The 22,012-nt window shown below is 49.6% G+C and overlaps 1 protein-coding gene across 2 annotated transcripts in view; it reads right to left on the bottom strand.

Moving 5' to 3' along the window:
* Nucleotides 1-22,012, bottom strand: part of TNR (tenascin R) — a 51,856-nt gene that overhangs the window by 4,623 nt on the left and 25,221 nt on the right. For both annotated transcript variants that reach the window (XM_052666155.1, XM_052666156.1), the window contains 18 exons: nt 20,548-21,024; nt 19,866-20,129; nt 18,853-18,968; nt 16,353-16,503; nt 13,833-14,102; nt 12,133-12,318; nt 10,008-10,097; nt 9,621-9,884; nt 8,738-9,004; nt 8,526-8,645; nt 7,915-8,058; nt 7,148-7,267; nt 6,735-6,878; nt 5,888-6,018; nt 4,826-4,958; nt 2,841-2,992; nt 1,681-1,777; nt 798-959 (listed from right to left, as the gene is read on the bottom strand). In XM_052666155.1, coding sequence (XP_052522115.1) covers nt 798-959; nt 1,681-1,777; nt 2,841-2,992; nt 4,826-4,958; nt 5,888-6,018; nt 6,735-6,878; nt 7,148-7,267; nt 7,915-8,058; nt 8,526-8,645; nt 8,738-9,004; nt 9,621-9,884; nt 10,008-10,097; nt 12,133-12,318; nt 13,833-14,102; nt 16,353-16,503; nt 18,853-18,968; nt 19,866-20,129; nt 20,548-21,024 — 3,288 coding nt within the window. The remainder of the gene's footprint in view (nt 1-797; nt 960-1,680; nt 1,778-2,840; nt 2,993-4,825; nt 4,959-5,887; nt 6,019-6,734; nt 6,879-7,147; nt 7,268-7,914; nt 8,059-8,525; nt 8,646-8,737; nt 9,005-9,620; nt 9,885-10,007; nt 10,098-12,132; nt 12,319-13,832; nt 14,103-16,352; nt 16,504-18,852; nt 18,969-19,865; nt 20,130-20,547; nt 21,025-22,012) is intronic.

Raw genomic sequence — 22,012 nt, 5'->3', positions numbered from 1 at the left:
CTCTGGATAAGAGGAATAAGACATGTTATGTCTTATTCCACCAAACTCCCCAGCCTGCTCTCCCCTCCCTACTAAGGGAGGAGAAACTCACTTTGGAGGAAAGAAGAGTGCTGCACAAATGCAGCTACAGAAATGGAAGGCAGAAAACTATACAGTCTAGGACTGCTTTTCTTCCCAAACTGTGCATTGGATGCTTTAACTAGTATTGAAACACACAAGGGTGTTCATGGAAGCTTGCAGTCACTGGACACTTCTACCCCAGCTAGAGGGGCTGTAGCTGTACCCCTATCCCCTTCTTGGGGTAGAGACCCCCATGTTCTCCTTCCTTCCTTACACGGGGGGCAAAGCTCAATGCTGCTGTGTCAGCTGAACCAACAGGTGTGCCTGTGTCCTTACGAAAGTGGCTACTTTTGGTTCTGTACGGGACAAAGTTCTGTAGAGGATTTCAGATTTTTCCATTGCTGTAGGAGAGTGATAAACACACCCTGCAGCACAGCATCAATAGCGAGCTGTGGTGCTGTTCACTGAGATGACACCTCTGGTGGTTGACCTGATTATCTGAACAGCAACGACTCTGATATTTATTATCCCTGATGGAAAATGCTCTCGGTCCCTAGTGAAATTTACCAGCCTGCTTTGCACAGTGAACTGCAGGAAGACAGAAAGGGCTACAGGCTTGCATCTTGTCACTCCAGAAATGCAAGCTTTGATACTGAGATTTCCTTTACAACTTGAGACTGACTGGTCCCAGCATTTCTCTACTGCACCCGAGATACCAGCTAGCCCTGAAACTGTACCAGAAGTGCCATTGTAGTCTCCTATCCGGAGCTTGTAGAGGCTCCGGGAGTCACCGATGGAGAATTTGTCATAGTAAGCATATGCTGCTTCCTGGCCATCCCTCATGTCTATGCGCAGCTCGTAGCGTCCCTGCGATGTGATCTTGTGGATGTTGTCCAAGCCTGGGGACACAAGCAACAAGACACCCGGTGAGATGCAGCACCTGGATCTGCTGTGTCAGCCAACCAGAAAGCTCTGGGCAAGTAAAGTGTTTCTGGGTAATGAAAGCAAGACGAGGCAGTAGAGGGCAGCTTGTGGTTAAGCCTTATCTCTGCTGACACTGATGAGGTCTAAGCTCTCTGTTTCCACTCAAGCTTCACCTCCCCATGGCTCTGAGAGGTGAGTTTGAGTCCCAGTCTCACGTTCTGAGCATTGCCAAAGCAGGGAGTGATAATCTGTGGAGCTCTGGTTCTTCCCATGTTGCACACCCATCATTCAGTTAAGCTGTTTATGAGTCAGAACATACTGCAGGGCTAGCATTGGTTCACACTTGGAGAATGCTCTATTTCAGAGCTTTGATAGGTCTACCATCACCTCTTTCCTGCTTTGGGCAACTGGCTTGCTGGCTAAGGCCGGTAGAGGTCCTTAAGAAGTTGTGCTGTTAACTGTGTTATTCACCAATGCTTTTAGTCATCCAAGAGAAGATGCTGGTCCATGAATGTCCCCAGCCTGGGAGCAGCAAACTTGGGACCTCCACAGCATGCTTTCGTATCACCCAGAAGTGTGAATTTCAAATGCAAAGGGCAGGGAATGAACAAGGAAAGGAAAACAGCTTGGAGAGATTGCAGAGGAGAGGAGCTCAGGTTTGACACTTCGGTGTAAGACCAATAATGAAGGTCTTACCCAGCCAAAACTCATCCTCCAAGTTCCCAAAGCCGACCCGGTAATCTGCCCATTTTCGGAAGAAGTCAGTCAGCCCATTCTGCCGCCTTTGGAAGACCTGCAGTGGGGGAAATCAAGGGAAGCTCTGTGAGAAGTGGCTTTAGAATGCATGGCCAGGAGGATACTCTGCCCTGTCATAGTGCCTTTCAGTGGAGAAAATGGCAATGACCATCTGGTTAACATTAATTGCAGCCATGCCATTTGTTCAGGTGTGGATGGATCAGCTGAATACAAGTTAAAAGATGTGGGCAGCAATGTTACAATAGACCTAGGAGGAAAGATTCAGCCTTCAGACTTCATGCTGTACCCAGTGTGTGGTTTCTCCGGTTTTCTAGCACGTGATTCTGTGTTTGCTCGGCTCTTTTGTGATACCCAATGGGATGCTTTGAAGCAGAGTGGGATGGAGGAAAAATTCTTGGCTGAAAATATAGCTCTTCTAGAACTCAGCATTTAGAGAAAACCATTTTTTTTTTCTTTTTTTTTTCCCTTCTTGTTTGGGCTATACATCTATTGGAGTTTTATATAATACATGCAGTGAGTATTTGAGACAAAAACAATCCAAGTGCCAAAGTATTGTTTCCCTCAGTGGCCAGTACATCTAAGTAAAGACAAGTGGTGATGGTGCATTTCAATAGCAAAACAGGGATCTGCCTCTAAAATGCTCCAGTGCGGATTCAATCTGGGCGATGCCTGACACCCTCCTATTGCAGGCAGTGTGAATCATTTCCTATGAAAGCTAGTAGACATTAATTTCATTTCTAGAACAATAAATCAACTTCAAATTTACTTGCAGATTTTTTCTCTGCAAAAGCACTGCAAACACGTTAAATAAATCAAAGGCCATTTCGCCAAGTGTAACTATTATTACTGGAGTGTGGGCCATTCCCTGTGGTGTGGGAAATGAAGTGAGCAATATTAAGCTGGCGTGGAGCTTGGTTTTGCTGGCAGGATGGGATGGGGTTCCTTAGTGATGGGGACAACGTGCAAGAAGACTGCCATTGGGTAAGCTGGGCAGGGAGTTGCGTGGCTCAGGGTGTTGCTGTCCCCCTTGGAGAGGGCCTCAATGCTATAGGGCTGCTCTGGGAGCTTTGTTGGGGCCAGGGGGTGCCACAGCAACTCACAATCCAGCCCCCGCCGTCCGTGCTCATGTCACAGAACACCTGCACCCGCTGGCTGAGGTCCCCGTTGATGGAGATGGTGTAGACACCGCTCAGCGTGTCTCCGTTCATCAAGTGCTGGGCACAGTCCTGAGGGTTGGCAAAGACACGGCCACCTACAAAAGAAAAAAAAAAAAAGATCAAAATTTGGGCAGGCAAACAACTTTTCACTGTGCCTCGTGCCTTGATGGTTACAGTTCAACAAGGATCTAGCTTTGTTTGTATGTCCTGAGTTCTGCAAGGCAGAGGTGACTGTGCATCCGTTGACAGCATCATAGAATGCAATGGAGTAAAATCTGTGCACACGTTAATGGATTTCCACACATCCTACATTGGAAAGATGCGTGGTAACATTGTGGTGAGTGATGAGGAATGTCACACCTTTGGTCGTCTTTCATTTCTGAAACCCTGGGGTTTAAGCTGTCACTGGCATATTTGGACAGCTGTGAAAATGCCAAAAACTGTTCTCCTCTTAGGATTGCCAACTCTAAGCAGGTTTTATAACTTTACTGTTTCCAGGGGAGTTCTTCTGATCCATATCCTTGTGAATGACGTCAGACTTGCAGTGGGCTGATGGTTGAGCAAATAGAGCAGGAATTGGGTCATAGGAAATGTTGGAGATGAGCAGGGTGAGGCCTGTGGCTGTGCTCCATGTGTCCTACAATGAAGACACCTCATTTGGAGGGTGGAGTTGTAGAGAGCCCTAACTGTGAGATCTCGGCAGGACGGGGTTCATGTTCTTTCTCATTTAGTGGAAGAGAGAATTGCATTTTTTCCCCCCATTGCTCAAATGACTGAGTTCAAAGCAGGCAAGGCGCACGTTGGCTTTCAAGAGTGGTTTGAATGAAGACCTTGAGAGAGTGTGAAGGACGTGCTGTGTTCATCTATCCCTACTGCACAGCCCCATAGGAGTGGCAGGACAGAGAGTTCTCTCATTGTTTCCTTTTGACCTGAAGACCCAAAATTGTCAAGTTGTCACTTTTTACAAATATTGAAGATCCCCTACTTCTTCCTCTCCCTGCAGAGCATAGCACCAGTTCTGGTGAGACAGTGTTCACATTTTATAGCATTCAACAATGTAAATTACTTCAAAGGCATCCACTCCAGGCTCCCCTGGGCTCTGTGCAGATTAGTTGTTTCTTAATTCATATTCATATCTTAAAGAACCAAGCAGACCTTGAAAGACATTTCAAACCACTATAAATTATAAATACCGTATCTGTTTCTTCCTTTTGTCCCATCTGTATACAACTCCCTAAGAACGTTATGCAAACATGAAACAAAGAGATGGAGCTATTAATATGTCAGAGGGAACGGAAGAACCCTGGGATGTGTACTGAGAGCATAAAGAAGCAAAACATTTTAAATTAAGACTTTTTTTTTTTTTCTTCCTTTTCTTTCTCCTTTAGGTGGGGTAGGTTGGGAGAAATGTTTCCTGCTAATGCCTACCTTGAAGCGAGTTAAACTTCTGTTGAGATGCTGTATCAGCTGGCACTGGTGTTAAATGCAGTCAAGGAGCCACATTTTTATTTAATTGAAGTGATGCTCTCATTGCCTGGTGTGAGTTGGTTTTCCCTGCATTCTCCTTTCTGAGAAGCCAGCTATGAGATGCTTTGTCCCTGACTCCTGAGCAGCCTTGAAGATTACACACGTTTTTCCATCACCTGCTGGAATTGCACTGACATAATGCATCCACATAAGAGATGAGAAAAACTAGAGTACCTCATCTATTTAAAAAAAAAAGAAGGCTTTTTCCGTTGGTGTAAATAGTTTCTGTTATCTCTTGAAAGCAGGTGAAGGGACTTTTGCATTTAACCAGGATGGGGAAGTGTATCCACAGCAAACTCAAAGAAAACTCTGTACATTGAATTGGCAGTGCAGGTGGAGAGAATTTCTTTTCGGGGACATGAGCATCATCTTTGCCTGGCCTACCAGGCGTGGGTCCTCACCTGTGGTGAAGGTGGTGGAGATGAAGCTGCTCCGCACGGCGTTTTGGGCAGCCTGCAGGCGCACTGTGTACTCGGTGGTCTCAGAAAGACCCTCCAGGCGGATCCACGTGTCCTCAGCATCCACAATCAGCTCCTGTACGTGGGTAGACACCAAGAGCAACAGATGAGAAAAATGATGGGAGCCTAAAGAGCAAGCGAGGAGGGAAGGGAAGCCACAACTACTGCAGCTCTTGGCTGAGGGTGCTGCATGGCTGCTTACAGTTCTGGGCTAAGTCAGCGTGAGGTCCAGCTTTGGGATGGTGCAGTTGAGAGCTCACTGCTTTGGACACCGGAGGCTTAAATGCAGTCTGTGTGCTTTATTTACTGACTACTAGGATCTGCACACTTTCAGAGTGGGGCATGACAGATTTCCTGAGCATTGCAAGGAGCAGGGCTGGCCAAGCCTGGTTATCAGCCAGCTTTGGCTCCATCAATCCCTGTCATGTTAATTTTTCTGGTCATCAGCCAATGCCACAGAGCATTATATTGAACACCTCTGCAAAGCTGTTATCCTCCGGCTGCTGCAAGCTACCTGCACCAGGAAATGAGATGATTTGCAGTGACATACTTCTGATAGTGTTTGTAGCATTTCCTCCAGACAGACAGATATGGATACACTCATTAAATAATCAAATATATTGTACTGAGGGATTTATTAGCTGTCTGTACCTACCTTCCTCTTTGCAGGGAGGGCAAATCACCTTTCTAACATCTCTACTTGCTGGAAATTTTTCTCCTGCCTCAACTTGCTTGTGTTTCACGAGTTATGAATTTTGTCTGTTCCCTCAGACTTCCCCAGGCATACCCTCTTTGCCCAAACTTGCAGATTTTGCCCTAGGCAATCCTTTTCTGCTTTTCCCAATTGATTGTCTAAGGTAAGCTTACTGGAGAGTGTAACATGCCCTTGTGGTCTCCCTGGCCTAATGAGTATCATTCTATTGGTTTTATGGGTTTCTCCTGCTCGTTCCTCCATGGTTGAGTTATCCCTGGACTCAATGAGCCTCTTTTCCCATGAGGACTCACCTTGCGACTTCCATCAGTTGATCTGTAGGTCAGGACGTAGTTCTCGATGTCTCCCACGGGAGGCACCCAGGAGAGCAGTGCACTCCGTCGGGTGACCTCGCTTGCAGTCAGGTTTGTTGGAGGATCCAAAACTGCAGGTTGGATAGGCACAAGGGAAGGCCATGTCCTCACACACAACCATCCCACCTTCTCTAAGCTGCTCCCTGACTAGCTGGACTAGTATCCAGCTCCACAGTCTTGTGCTGCAGCCCAAAGTCCATCCTCATCCCCAGTTTCCAGCTCTGATTACCTGTCCCCAGCCTTAAACAGAGCTATGCAAGCCCTCTAAGTGCCATTCAATGCATGCTCTCTGGAATGCATGTGGTATGGAGTCTATCAAGCTCCTTGGAATCACAGAATCATGAGGTTTGAAGGGACCACTGGAGGTCATCTAGTCCAACCCCATGCGAAAGCAGGTTCCCTACAGTAGGTCACCCAGGAAAGTGTCCAGGAAGGTTTGAGTATCTCCAGAGAAGGAGACTCCACAACCCAATTTGGTGGCCCCTTCCAGAGCCAGACTATGGCTCTAGGAGAGAAGACCTGGTCAAGGATCTTCTCAGGAAATCGAATCCAAGGGGAGTCAGAGAAAGATGTCATTGGTTGTTGGAAGAATGATAATGATGGTTAATGCATGCAGTAGTGGTAAACCTGTCCTCATGTTGTGCCTAGCATTGGTGTTTGGGTGTCCTTTTAGCAAATGGCCACATCTACATTGATATGTTTGGAACAAGAGCTTAGCATCAGCCTTTCTGTCTTTTCCTGGGGTGGATGGCTGGTTAGGGGTGTGTAGGAGCGGGACTGTACGTACGGGTTGTGAAGTTGGTGCTGATGGTCTGGCTGGTGAGGGGCCCATTGGTGGCATACATGGCAACCGTGTAGGTGGTGCTGGGCTGAAGGTTGGTTAGCTGGTATTCCTGGTTGATTCCATCCACCAGAATTGTTTCTCCTGCAACTGTAAGCCAAAAGATGAGTTAGAGTAGTGCTACGAGGCTGGGTAGTGGTACATGCCATGGGGCCCATGGGATGAGACATGGGGCCTAAGGATGGGGTGCATCTCCACCACCCACCAGCTACTGCCCTCCCAAGGCACAGGCTCCTTTACTGCTCCCTCCATGGAAGAAACCACCAAGATCCCAGGTTTGGGGTGGAGGAGAGGTGGAGGTGAGCTGAGATGGAGCTCTAGCAAATCTTGCAGCAGAGGGGTGTGGGGTTTCAGCACACCTGTGTGGCGGGTGAGGACGAGGACATAGCTCTCCACATCCATGAGCGGCGGGTTCCACTGCAGCAGTGCCTCGGTGGGGGTGATGTTGGTGGCAGTGACACCCAGCGGGGCATCCATGGCTGCACAGGGGACAGATTTGGAGGGTCAGATGCATTAAGGGACTATGGGCTAGGAGCTGGAAGAGCTTCCTGTGGCCCTGCCTCTCTTTCCAGGCACACGTTTACCTACAGAGGAAATTTTACTGCCCTCGTTGGAGAGTGGCATGTTGTAGCTTGTACTGCTCCACTATCTGGGTTTGCCTTCCACTGTTTGCCTGATACACAGTCTGGGAAGCTAAGGTTTTTTAGGTTTTGAGAAGTCTGGGGATAGCAGAGGGTTTTATTCTTGCAACAGATGATGTTTGTTTCAGGGCTTTGACACATATTTCCCTAGGGATTATTTTTGGAAGCCTGTACTTCCTTTAGGAAAGGTTGTTATGGTTGCCCAGCATCACATCTCTGCCCTCTCTGTGACTGGTACACAGATTTGTCACTCCCTCCATGACAAGCCACGCATATACAGGAGAAGCTTTTCTTAGACATGCTTTGAAAGTCCCCAGTGTATCCTCGTGAGTCTCACTCATCATCTCAAGCTCACCTCAGGATGCCATTAAGTTCAGCTTGCTCTTGGCTGTCTGATTGCCAGGAATAGTATGGACTGCCAGCCCTTTACCAGGACAGGATGTGGCCCAGTTGATCACTGCCTGCCACTGGGAGCCCTTTCCCACCTGTGTATGTGGTGATGGAGGCCACCTCGCTCTCCTCCCGGCCCCGCACACTCTTCACTCCAATCTCGTACTTGGTGGCAGGCTGCAGAAGGCGGATGGTGTACTCGGTGGCATCGCTGCCGATGGCCGTGCTGTCTGTCCTCCCTGCAAGGACAGAGCCAAGAGCTTTGGTGACATGCCTGGCCCTGACCCGAGGTGCGGAGTTTGCCCAGGAGGAGATGGCAATGCCACAACCCAGGGCTGACGCTGGGAACAAATGTGTTCTGTGCCCACGTGTTGACACTCATGTGCCCATCATTCTTACTGACTCGGCTTTTCCAGCATGATAGGCAAAAACTAGGCTCAAGGGTTGGAGAGGAGGATGCAAGAGGAGGGCAAGGCTTTCTGGGCTGGTTGTGGTTTGGGTCATGCAGTGGGATTTTGACCTCTGGCCCTGCTCCCCAACCCCAGCACCTGCTCTTGCACCACATTTTCCGAAAGAAAAGTAAGAGTGAAATGGCCGGAAGATTGGGAAACTGTTGAAGTCCTTTGCTTAACTTAGGACCAGCTCCACACACACCCTGCGGTACAGCATAGCAGGGAGGGACTCTGCACAATGTCTGACCCCTTACCTTCAGCAGCACGGTAGGATATTCTGTAGTGATCAAAGGGAGCAACAGGAGGGCTCCAATAGATGACCATGGAGTCCTGAGTGATGTTGCCCACTCTGAGGTCCTTTGGTGCATCCATCCCTGGTGAGATGAAGCAGAAAGTACAGCTGTGGCAGGCAGGTCCACACCCCCTCCCTCCACCCACCTTCTTGGCAGGGTCTCACACCCGGTACCTGTTGTGATGGAGCCTGTGACAGGCTCAGAGCTGACTGCACCATGGACAGCCACTAGGGACACAAGGTACTCGGTGGATGGCCGCAGACCCGTGAGGCTGGCATGCCTGCGGGTGCCATCAAGTGCCAGCTGCTGTGCTGCCTCCTCATCCCGGGGGCTGTAGGTGAGGACCAGGCGGTCTGCAGGGGGGGACGGATCGCTCCACGTGATGTTCACACTTGAGGATGTCAACTGGGAGAAGTGCAGCTGCGTGATGGGCCGGACCCCTGAAAGCCATAGAGGGGAGATGCAGCCCCCCACAGTCTGCAGCTCCCAACCTCTTGCTCATACCCAGCATTGTGCACTGGTGCCCATAGGGGATATAAGGGAGGTTGCAAAGCCCCACATGTGGGTGCTCCAGTGGTCTGAATGGGATCAAGAGGCAGAATAGGAAAGGGGAAGCGGTGTTTTCCTCAGTTCTGACTACAAACATGTTCAATCCCAGCCTCATGGAGGGGACAATCTGATGCAATTTGGATGAACTCTCTGTGCTTCTCAACCATGTTTTTTTTCATCCCAGAGGTACTTCTCATGCCCCTCAAGGCCTGAATTCTCCTTTCTGCCAACTCAGAGCACAGAGGACCACATGTTTTCCTACAGAGGCTTCCCTACCTCCTCCTTATGGAAATCATCCAAGCAAACATGTTCAGTGCCATTGTCCAGAAGGGCAGGATCCCCGCACTGGTAGGGCCATCACCTTTCTCAGGTCCATGGACCTGCTCTGATGTGGATGGATTGCCCCCAAGCTCTCACCCCATCCCCGTCTCAGGAGTTTTGGTGCTGGGGAATTGGTAATAGGGTAGTGCCCTGTGCTTGGTCCCATCTCCAATTGGTTTTCTTTACCTGTGAAAGCATCCACGGTGGCCTCTAGGCTCTGCTGACGTCCCCTCTCAGCGATGATGGAGATGGTATACTCTGTCCCTGGCTCCAGCTCAGAGAGGGTGAGCTGTGACTCATCACGGGACACCGTCACCTCAGAGGCCATCCCCGAGGCAGGGGTAAAGGTGACACGGTAGTGGTCAATGGGACCCATGGCTTTGGTCCAGGATAGTGAGATGGATGTCTCCGTGGAAGCTGTTACCATGAGGTCCCGGGGGCTATCAAGCTCTGTGGGTTGAATATTACAGATATTTGTTCCCATACATGGTTTGTGCCATGGAGGTTGTAGGAGTTGGAGGGCCATAGGATCTGGCTGTGTTTGGAGGCCAAAAGCCGTGGGGTTAGACTCACCTGTTCTAGCATTCATGGTCGCTGGCACGCTCTGCTGGCTGTCCATCACAGCTGAAATCCCAATGCCATATTCTGTCCCTGGCACCAGATCTGCAAGATTGAGTAAAGCACAGAGAGGTGCATGAGAGCAGCATCCAACTTGGTGGTTGTGGAGAGTGACTCCCACCACGGCTGGAGGTAAAGGGGCACTCCTGAGTGCTTCTAGAATCACCAACCTTCCCACAGCTCAGCCACTCCACTGGGTGCTGTAGAAAGCCTTTTGAAAAAGCCCCCAAATGCCTTTGGACAGAGAAGTGGGATTAGTCTAGCTCAGAAATAACCAGTTTTTAAAAGGAGTTACTGAGGTCTGCTGTAATTGCTGGCATCAAGACAGAAATCGTGTGTGAGCGAGAGGGAGCAAAATGAGATGGGAATGATAAAGTAGCTGTGTTTGTTTCCAAAATGATTCAGCTTCAAATATTGTCACAGGGTTGGTGTCGCAAAAAGAAATAAATTACGCAGAGTAAATGAAATGGACATTAATTAGTAAACATACAGCCTAGCTGGGAGCCGACTCAAGCACGTTCCTTGAGGAGGACGTGTCCTGGGGTTCCTCTCACCTGGGGAATGGGAAATGAGCTAATCGAGCTCATTTTGTCTGTGCCTATTACTGGTGGCTGCTCTATCTCCATGGAACATCTCCTGGGTCTTCACTCCTGCTTGGCCTTTGACAGCTTCATTTCTCTCCTCCTCATGCTCTGTTGATCTTTCCCATCAGGTCAGAGAAAGCCATAAGCCTTGCAGCCCAGCCTCTTCTCTCCCGTCTCTTGGATAGGGAAAAATCACCAATATTTCTGACAGCTTTGCAAATTCTCATCTTTGAAAAGAGACCTCTGGGGCATGGCAAGATTTGCTGTATATTTAAGATTAAATATTCAGTAAGCTCTGTTCAGCACCTTTCCTCAACACTTTTCTTAGGGGCAGATGAAGGCTTTTATGCCATGGACCCCACTGAGTCCTCAGCAGCTGGAAATTTGCCCCAGCACTCCACACTATGGGTGATGAAGCTCTGGAGGAGAAGGCTACAGTGTTTGTGACAAAGATAGAGAGAGGCTGTTTGCAGCTGCTTGCCATCAGCAAAGGCTGTCCTCTCATCTGTCCCCTCCACATCATCCCAAAAGGCAGCAAATATCCTAGAGGACAGAGGACCAGCACCAGAACCCCTATCTCCCATTGTCCTCATCCATCTCCGTCCCACTTCTCCACTCATGAATGCAGCAGAAACTGTCCCTACTACATTCTTTCTTACACACCACATTTTTCAAGCTCACTGCTCTAAATGTTTTCCTGCCCTCCAGCCTTTCTTATGACTCAGTGCCGCTGTGCCTGTAACTTTGCATTAGACTTTTCCACTGCACATGTTTGTTCCTATAGGTCCATATGGCAGTTGTCTGAGCCTGACACAATACGGGAGAACATGGTGCCGTGCCATACTGAAGATCTAGATAAGTCCCAAGCTCAAAAAATGGTATTTTTTTGGTATATAAGTGTTGGGTTTTTTTTTGCCCCCAAAATGCCACCTGAGCTGCAGATCTGGCAGGCAACCAGCTGCAACTGAAAAAGGAAAATAGATCTTGGATGGCTCTCCATGGTGCTAATACAAAGTGTGTTTGGGGACATTCCTGGTAAGGCTGACAGAGGGATGCAATGGTGCTTGCAGAGCATGGTGGCACCCGTGTGCCAGCCTGGACCACAAAATGCTGGAGGGACTTGCTTGGAATTGCCATCCTCGGTTTTGGGTTTACTTTGTGCTGATGAGGAAAAAGACAAAGAACTTGGGTAGGCCAGCCTATGGAGCATCAGTGTCCCAACAAGGGGGAAAAAAGTAAAAAGAGGAGTAGTGTTTTTCTCTAGATCAACCTGAAGTGTCTTCCTCTCCCCAGTTCTCACTCCAGCAGTTGCTAGCTCTTCTTTGGACCCTTGGGGCAGCCCCACCAAAGGACATCAGTTGGCTCCCAGCAGAGTATCACCCAGACTCACAGAAGGAGCACTAGGGCAAGCTGATTTGGACTTGCAAGGAGAATGGGGATGAGTGAGGGTAAAGATGAAGATGATGAAGATGACAATGAAGGTAACGCAGGCATACCTGCAAGAGTGGCCCGGGTGGTGGGGCCAGTGTCCCGTGGCACCAGAACCTCGTGGTAATGCTCTCCAGCCAGAGTGCTGTAGACCACCCTATAGCTGTGTGCCTCTGCCTCGCTGTTGTCCCAGGTGAGCTCGAGGCTGGCGGGGGTCCGTGAGCCCACCCGTAGGTTCTTGGGTGCATCGATCTCTGTCCAACACAAGGAAGAAAGGCATGGTCTCTCTATGGTTGAACTAGATCTCAGAGGTCCTTTCCAGCTTTAATGATTCTACGATTCTGTGTTCTTGCCAATGGGCTCTGGGAGCTGTGGCATGGCTGAGAAGTGGGGAGGGGACACAGGTGGCACATCCTCATGGCTGGGACATCTCTCGCCCCCTGCTCAGAACAGACCTGGAGGTGCCACTCACAGACTCATCAAGACCAGTGCTCTAAAGCCATCCAGCACTGGCCTGAACTTCTCCTGGAAGACCTCAAGCATCTCTGCAGATTTATTCATGCTCAGACACTGTCCAGACTGATCAAATGTTTTATTTGTGCTGTGGAGGCTGCATGCCAGACCTGCTCGGATCTGTACCATAGCTGCCTGCGAGGGATGAGTTTGAGCAGGGCAGGATCTGACTGCACAGGAGGTAGGCATTAATTCCTGCTCTGGGTCTGGGCTTAGGAGGGATTTTTATGCTGTCTTTTAGAAATAGAGCAAAGAAGGCCAACTCAGCAAATCAATTGCAATGAACATCTCATTCTTACATATATATCTGCATAGATATATATACACAATTCACACGCTGTGGTTATTGTAAAAGGAGCCTAGTATTCCTCAGTGATGTACATGGCAACTAATTTATATACCATAAAACAGCACTGATATATGCTCTCTACCTACTCCTTTATGGCACGGTAAATTAAACCTGTTAGCTCTCTGCAGGCTTAACATTAATTAAAATTTTACTGACCTGTTAGACTATTCATATAAGATATAAAATAAGATATCCATGTTTTTAACTGGGCTTCTTCCAGCTGCTTGATTGCTGATTTTTCAGGCACTGTGCCTGCCTCAGCTCTCAGTGCTGTGCAAGTATGAGAGCACTGTCTTGAAATCAGACCTCCCTGATGCACACTGGTCTGTGGGTGGCATTAAGGGTGAAAATTGCTGTTTTGGGGGTGGAATTGTTTAACCTAGAGAAGAGGAGGATGAAGGGAGATCCTATCACCCTAAACAACAACCTGACAAGAGGTTGGTTGAATGGAGCCCTGGGTAACTGATCTGATGCCTGATTCAGTGGTTGGCAGCCCTAGAACTAGATGATCTTTGCAGTCCCTTCCAACCCAAGCCATTCAGCCATTCTACAATGCTACGATTATCGCAGTGAAGTGGGTGTTCATCTCTTTTCTTGGGTGATAATTGATAGGATAGGAAGAAATGGCATCAAGTTGCACCAGGGAAGGTTTAGGCTGGGCATTAGGAACAATTTCTTCACGGGGAGGGTAGGCAAGGATTAGAACAGGCTTCCCAGGTCAGTGGGGGAGTCTCCATCCCTGGAGATACTCGAGAGACGTGTGGATACGGTGCTAAGGAACACGTTAGTGTAGGGCGCTCAGTAGGTCATGTTGATGGCTGGACCTGGTCTTTCCTGAAGGTCTTTCCCACCCACCCACCACACCACTCTGCAGCATTCAGCCCCCTCGCCGGCTCCTCCAGCTACCTGTGGTGAACTGAGTGAGGGCCGGCTGGCTCTCGTTGGCACCCCGGAGGGCGCTGACAGCGAGGTGGTAGCGGGCGCCGGGCCGCAGGGCCTGCAGGGAGTACTGGCTGAGGGGGGGCTGCAGGCGGAAGGTGGTCCTCCCGCCCTCCCCGTCCGCCAGCCCGTACTTCAGCAGGATGGCGTCCACCCGGGCGCGAGGCGGAGTCCACTCCACAAAGGCCACCGTGTCGGAGATGTCCCGCACCAGGATCTGCGTCGGGCCGTCGATGACTGCAGAGTGTGGGGGAAAGGAGGGGCGGTTAATGGGGGAGAGTTGGATGGGGAAGGGCAGCAGGTATGGGGACATCAAGCTGCCACTCGGCCTTTGGAGCGGCGTGTGTTAGAGGTGGCGTGGGCACAAGGCTCGACTCTTCCAACCTAAAGCACTCACAGGGCTTGGTCGTGATGAGTTCCAGTGCCTTGTTCCAGACCCTCCACTTTCCTGACATCTCTCTTGAGCAGAGCATTACAGATACATGCCAGTAACAGATAGAATGAAACTTCTGCCCTTCTCAAGCTGAGTGTTGACAATTCCTCTCTGTCTTATTCAGAAGTCATCTCCCAGAATAAAACCTCCTACATTTCTCTCCGGTCCGTTTTCCTGTTTTCGTTGCTCCTAGATAACTGCTCATACTTGGTGATGCATAGAAAAAAGCAGTTTTCCTTTGTGCCTGGCTCTTCGAGCCATTCAAAATGCTTTTATCGATGATCTCCTTCTTTCCACTCAATTTATTCTTTTACAAGCCTTTCTATCATTGGCAAAATTTATCAGCAAAGATACTTTGTCTATTATGGCTCTTGAAAGGTGTTGACAATGTGTTAAATAACACAGGGCCAAGGACTGATTCAACCATCAAGAGCTGGAGAAAGTCTCTAGACATGTTCCAGCATTGGTGCCAGCTCCTGCTTTGTAGCTAAGCTGCAGGATCAGCTCTTGGAGCTGCTGACGTGTTAGTACTGGGGAGGGAGGGGAAAATGCAACTACTCTGATGAGGCTTCATAACTAGCTGGGAGCAGGGCTATGGAGGGTGTCCACCACCAAACACCCTCAGACAAAGAGGTTTTAGCTAAAGCATTCACATCGAGAATCTCCTGAGAGGCTGCTTAGGACATTTTTACTCTGTTTTGCAGAGAATTGCATTCATTCTTGTTCTGCATTCTCCAGCGCTTGGTTAATCACATGCTCAGCCCAAGTGAGGGATGTTTTGAGTCCTGCAGGACCATTGGCATGGACTGAGGCTACTGTGCCATAGCACTGCTGATGCACTGGCTGCCTGCTTTGTCTCTTTTGTGACCAAAAAGTGGTGAAAAAAACACATTAATCTTGTAGTTTGAGCTGTGCTGCATATGTCCTTTACACTACATACACTGGAAACGTTGTGGTGTAATAAGGATGTGCTGAATGCTGTGCCTCAGGGTGGGAAATCCTGGGGGCTAAATGCAGGGGTGGGGAAGGGATGAAGGAGCTTAGAATAGACGTGTGGGGGAAGTGGGATGAAGTCTGGGGACAAAACAGCAACAGAGGAGGAAGGATGGTTGGGAAGCAGGGTTTTTAGGTTTGAGCTGAGTGTCCAGCTTGGCCAAAGCTCATCCAAACTGTGCATCTCATATTGGTGGTGGAGAGCACAGCGCTGCTGTGCTCCCTTGCTAAAGTCAATCACTTAATTTGATGTACCAGCCTCTTTTTTTTTTCTTTTTTTTTTTTTTTCCCCGTGACTTCCTAGAAAAAGGGAAAGGTTTGCCTTGACCAGGAGATGTCTCTGTTAAGCCGTGTCAAGCGGAGCAGGACTGTACTGAGGAAGCTCAGATGTGCTGCCAGAGAGGGGCTGTCTGATGGAGGGACCATCCCTGCACCACCCCTTCCTCTCCAAAGCCCCAGATTAGCATCTCCCCATGCTCTGTCCAGTGCCACATCCTCTTGGCGAGGAAGGGACTACGTTCTTCCACACATGCTGAATTTCATAGAGCTGCTTCTGGCTCTCTGCCCCACTGCCTGATTTGCCTGAATGGGTGGGAGGACAGGGTGTTTGGCTGCACAAAAGCATGTAGGAGCTTTAATATGGAGGAGATGAGTAGGCAGTGCACTTTTAGAGTTGTTTCTTGGGCACGTCCAGCCTCCCAAATGTGCCTGGGGTGAGATTAATGGAGAAGAGGAATTCATGCAGCTACACTGTGCAAGCTGACCAGAGCCGTGACTCCCAACCCCATTAAACACACCATGCTTTCTGTGCTCGCAGCAGTTTCGGGAGGAGGACAAAGTGTTGCGTGAAAACCTATTGCTGCAATGCACCTGTAGCATTTGGGTTGTGCTAAGCATTCAGATTCAGAACACTGGTTGAAGAAAACCACTTCTGTGTATCTGATGCCCCAGCGCCTGGCTCGGGCAGCTTTCTGGCCCCAGCAGATGTTGTGTTTGGACCTGATTTTGCTATGGGGTGCTGAGGTTCTTGGGATGCACTGCCCGGTGCCGGGCTCACTCACGGGTGGAGATGCTGTTGGAGGCTGGGGGGCTCCTGGCTTGGTCCTTCAGAGCCACCACAGTGACAGTGTACTCCTCGCCTGGCTTCAGCCCAGTCTGGTTGAAGGTGGTGACGGTGCTGGGGAGCTGGGCAATCACACCACCCTCGTTGTTCTGCGGGGGGCGGAGGGAGAAAAGGCAACAGGAAGGAGGAAGGGATTTAAAAACAACAGAAAAAGCTTTATTCTCAGGGAGTACAGGCACTGATGCATGGCAAAGTGATGACCCAGCCATGCACCCCCAGATCACGTCTTCATCCCAATACATCTCATCATGGAGATGCAGGAGCCTGGGGCAAAGTCACCCACCAGCTGTGGAGCACCTGAGCTGTAGAGCTGGGAAATGCTCCCGTCCCCTCTCCTGCCTCATACCTTGCTGTGTTTTGCCATCTGAATATTCTCCAGAACATAAAAGTAAAACCAAAGCCTCCTTTTCCTGCATGGCTGCTACCCAGGTGCCGGGAGCTGTCTGTGTTTCATGCAGAGGTGAAACCATCGCGTATTTATTTTGGATTCCCCCCCTTTTTAAAATATCTTGATTGAATTCATTATACTTTCTGTTTTGTGCTCCGAAAAACACATAAGTCTTTTAAGCAACTGCAAATGTCACCTTCCCTGCCAGTGTTTGGACAATGGATCTTTTCTTGCTGCTGTCTTTACTAATAACACACTAAACAAATCTGTGCGCATAGCTCTCAATCCATATTCATCTCTTTTCCTCATTAGACAGGAAATCTTCCATTTTATCCATAAATTGCCATCTCACCTTGCCTAATTTTCTTTTCTATGTCTGTTATCACTCCAGTCTTTCACTAATTGCCTCTCTGAGCCTCTCTCATTGCCCCAAATACCCCTGCATTGCTTTCTCCTTGTTTTTTGCCCCCCAGCATGAGCAGATGTGCAATAACTCCCCCAGTCCTGTATCTAGGGATAATTTAGGGTGTGGAGGGTGGCTTGCACAGAGGGAGGGTGTGCACTCCCCCTGGGGACACTGAGGACAAAATTAGTGTCCCCACACCCAGCTTTTGGAAAGGCAGATTGACCTTGATTTGCAAGCCTACAGCACAGGGGTTATTTGCAATAGAGCTTCTTTAACATTATATATATATATATATTTTCACATCACTGCCTCTTGGGTTTTGCTTTAAGTTGGGGTGCAGCAATGGTTTTGTGTCTCTGTCTGAGCAAACCATGACCGCAGCTTCCAGGCAGCCAAGGAGACAGCACCCTCTGTCTTGTTTCAGGGGAAAAGCTGATAATGTAGACTTGAGAAAACCCAATTTTGGCAGCAGGAGAACAACTGCATCTTCACAATGCAAGGCCTCATGCTTGATGGATGGTACTAAAATGAAAGCCCTATGAGCTGCAACCATTCCCATCCCTGAAAAGGCTGCCCAAGGAACAGCTTTCCTTTTGTACTTTATCTCTCTGTTTCATTCCCAGCATGTTTCTTGCTGGTTTTAAGCTTAAATAAGAGAAATGGGAGCCAGCAGCTTGCTTCAGTGGTCTGGCTTGAGGAAAACCTATTGCTGATGTCCTTGTAGGAGAGACATTTGCAAACATTCCACGAACTCCTCACCCCAAAACACGCCTATACCAATTTGTCTGCTTCAGGGCGGATGTTGCTGAGATTAATTCATGAGTATCGATGAAATGCTTGAATGATGCATGATTTGTTTGCCATTAGACTCAAAGCTCTGGTGGTCTTTTCCTGGCATTGCCCTATTTTGTGGCGTGGGGTTGGAACTACATCATCTCTAAAGTCTCTTCCAATCTAAGCCGTTCTGTGATTCTATTACTCTATTTCATCCTGAAATACAACGTTTCTGTATTCCATCCCGACACCCTTGGTTTTGTAACAGCGGTACCCAAACTTTGGCTTCTGACACCATCTGTGGATCAAAAATTGCACCAAGATGCTCCCAGCCCATTTTGGAAGTGAGTAGTAAGTTATCTCAGGCCCCCAGGCCCCTGTTTTGTGCAGTGTCTCATGACACTTTGCAATTGAGAGCTGTTAAAACTTTGGGGCCAACTTCTGCTGTTCCTACTGCCCAGAGCTGCCTGACTCCAGCGAGGATTTTGTACAAGGGAAAACGGCATAATTGTGCCTTAATCAGCATTTCTTTTACTGCTGGGGATTGAAAGCCTCTTGTAAAGAGGCTCCATATACAATTGAAGCTATACTTATGGCTAAATGGTGTAGAAATTATGAATATAGATGAAATACTTGATGTACAATTTTTGTTACTGCGTATGGAAAATAGGCGATATTTAGGGCAACACTTTCATCATTTTCATTTTTTCTGGCACCAGTTCTACCTATTCTTCACTGCAATTAAAATGCCGTGGCAGGAGCTATCTGGGCACGTGACTGGGGATACTGGAGCCCTGACAGCCTACGGCTGGTCATTGAGATCTAGGCTTAGGGTGCACCCCACGATGTCGTGCTGTGAGGTAGCATTACCTTGGGGATGAAGCTGATTTCCCAGCCATCAAAAGGGAAGGAGAAGGGTTCCCACTGCACCTCCACGGTCGTCTCTGTGATGGTCTTGAACTTCAGCCCCTGCGGAGTGGCCAAGTCTAGAAGGGACCAGGAGGTTGTGAGGGCTGGGTTGACCTCCTTGCAACTATTTTGTTATTGGGGTGATGGAAATGGGGCCCTGGTGGTCTCTGTTAGCAGCATCATTGTTCTTTTGGGCTGGAGGGGGAGGAGAGGGATGCCCTCCACTGTGGCATCCCACTGCTTTGTGCCCAGTAACATTGTGCCAACAGGGTGAGCAATGGGGTTACAAAAGCGGCACTGGCATCACTTGTTTTTCCCCTGCTTACTCTGCCTTTAATTTCCCAAGGATACTTTCTGGAAGCTGCTGTCACAGCCTGCTGTTCCCTTTTTCCTCTGGCACTAAGAACCTCATGATGCACAGCAACGTCCTCTCTTGCTGTGCTATTAGCTATGTTGTGGGGATTTGCCTTGGGGAGCCCATCCAGAAAAAGGAGCAGAACCTGTGACTATACCTGATATGGTATATCACAAAAATATAAGATATTTTGGGCCGTGTTTGGGGGCTTCAAGCAAGCACTGAAATTTTCCTTGATTGGCAGCAATTTGGGTTTCCATCCCAAACAGAGACTTCTTGCAGCAAGTGGTGTCATTTCCACCTTTCCTTTATCCCCATGTGGATATACATGTGGGTAAACATATCTCCACTATTTTTTCTGAAGGCTCAATTTTCTGCTGCTGGAAGGTCTTTACAGAAGACATGAGCTAGCTTGAGAAAGCTGCATTACACCATGGTAAGACTGTGCATTGTGCTAAGAATGCCACCATAAGATAGGTCAAATATCAGATGGATGCACCTTTACAGGCTGCTTCTTGTATTCCTCGTTATATGGGCCAGTGCTGTCTTCTGCAGCTGTCTGATGAGCATCACCTCTGGTTTTTGGGGTACCAAGGGACAAGTGCAGGCAGATACTTACTGGTTGTCACCTTGGTGGTGACAGGGCTGCTCAAGACATCGCTGATGACTGCGTAGATGCTGATGTTGTAGGCGACGCCTGGCTCCAGCTCCGTGATGGTGATGGTGCTCCAGTCCCCAGGCACCCGCTGCTGGAGCTGGGATGTCCCTGGCCCCGCTGCCTGGTATGATACCACGTACTCAGTGGCTGCCCCGGGGCTGTCCCATGCCAGCTCAATGGAGCCATCGCTGATCCCTGTCACACGCAGGTTTTCAGGAGGAGCCACTGATGGGGAAAGAGAGGGAGAGCATCAGGACGTGCATGACTTATCCTCTGGCCATGGGTGAGGGAGTGTGGGTTTCCTGGTTGGACATGGGTAAGGGCTCTTGCTTGGGGGTCATGTGCTCACAAGTTTTATTGCAAGGCAAAGGCTCAGGAGAACCTGCTTGTACTGCTATTGTAAAAGTGGATCACCACCAATATTTGGTCAAAACTCAATGGCTTTTTGCTTGCCTCCCAAACCTTTATGCATCTCTGGCAGATGGGAACAACAGGCAGGCAGTCGAACTATGGGATGTGAGCACAAAGTGCTCTGCCAGCTGTGGGTTCCTCCCATGCTGTGTGGTGCTCCTGTGGGACTCTGGGAACTTTGTGTCCCTTTCTCACACAATCAGGTCTGACTCCCCCCACACAGCCCTGCTACCTGCCGAGCAGTCCTGCCCTCCGTAGCCATCCTCACAGACGCAGAGGCCATCCTGGCAGACACCTCGACCACTGCAGGCGTTGGGACACCGCAGCCACCCGCAGTCCTCCCCAGCATAGCCCTCGGCGCACACGCAGGTGCCGTTGTCACAGTGTCCCCTTCCCGAGCAATCGCGGGGGCAGCGGGGCTGAGAGCAGTCATCCCCACCGAAGCCCTCCTCGCAGATGCATTCTCCATCCACGCAGAGCCCACGGGAGCCGCAGCCGGCGGGGCAGCGGAGCTGGGAGCAATCCTCACCGCCGTAGTCGTTGTCACACACGCACTGACCCTCCAGGCACACCCCACGGCTGGAGCAGCCCCTTGGGCAGCGTGGCTCTGAGCAGTTGCTGCCCGCCCAGCCTTCGCTGCAGACGCAGCGGCACGACTCAAGGCTGAAGTTCCCGTGACCGCTGCACGGTAAAGTGTAATCCAGGCGTCCTGCAAAATGATGTGGGATGGGTGGTCAGAGCCTGGTGTGGGGTCTGTGAATGGAGGGCAAGTGGCAGGGTGGTCCTCCCTATGGCTGAGCTCTCCTGTCTTGCAGGAGTTGGGGGATGGCTGAGGCTCAGGTTTGGTATGGGTCATGCTGGGGCTCGGGGTGGGAGTTCTAGTCTCAACTCCTGGCTGTGGACCTGCTGGGTGCCAGAGCTCCCCTTAGTTTCTCTGTAGTTCCCTAGACAGCTACATGGCAAAAAGCCCTCCCTGGCCAACCCCTCTGCACCGACCACAGCTCAGTGGGCTCTGCTGTCCCCTCTCCACACATAGATTCATCGTAAAGTCGAGAGATCCCAATATTATGTCTGAGTATTACGATCAAAGGCATGTAATATTCATCCCTATCCTGGTGATTCCAGATTGGTTTGCACACGAGTTAGGGATGTGGGAAAGAAGGGAGAACACGTAGCCACCTCCTCTGATGTCCCTGTTTTGCTCAGCAGTAGGGTGAGGAGGGACACGTGGGGGTGAGGGCACCAGTTGCTCTGACACTGCCCATCCTCCCATATTTTGCCTCACAACATGGACCTGCTGCTTCAGCTTCGGGTTTACACCAGCCTGGCTAATTCTTCCCTTTCTGACTTTGCCTGCTCTTTCTCACATGAAAGAAAGGAGGAGTGGAACCCTTTCAGTTCTTCCTCCAACCCTTAGGAAGCCTCTTCACCAGAAAGACCGCGAGTCACAAGACATTTTGTCCCCCCTTAGTGAACCTCTCATCCTAGGTGAGTTATCTGGGTGACAACTGATAGATACCCCCGCAACAAGGCTTAGCTGTATGCTAAGCCAGACAGATCGGTTTGGGCTTCTTTGCAGGATGCTTCCCCCAGAAACTGCAAGCGTTGGGAATGGCGATCAGGTTCTTTTCAGATCTTATCCTCTAGTTAAGTTATCAAATGAAGAGAGAGGATGCTTGTAGGTGTGCTGTAAGAAG

The sequence above is a fragment of the Tympanuchus pallidicinctus genome, unplaced genomic scaffold (assembly GCF_026119805.1).
Source record: "Tympanuchus pallidicinctus isolate F22 unplaced genomic scaffold, pur_lepc_1.0 scaffold7, whole genome shotgun sequence".
Classification (NCBI taxonomy): domain Eukaryota; kingdom Metazoa; phylum Chordata; class Aves; order Galliformes; family Phasianidae; genus Tympanuchus; species Tympanuchus pallidicinctus.
Note: the sequence above shows the minus strand (reverse complement) of the source record. Positions and strands in the feature narration are given on the sequence as shown.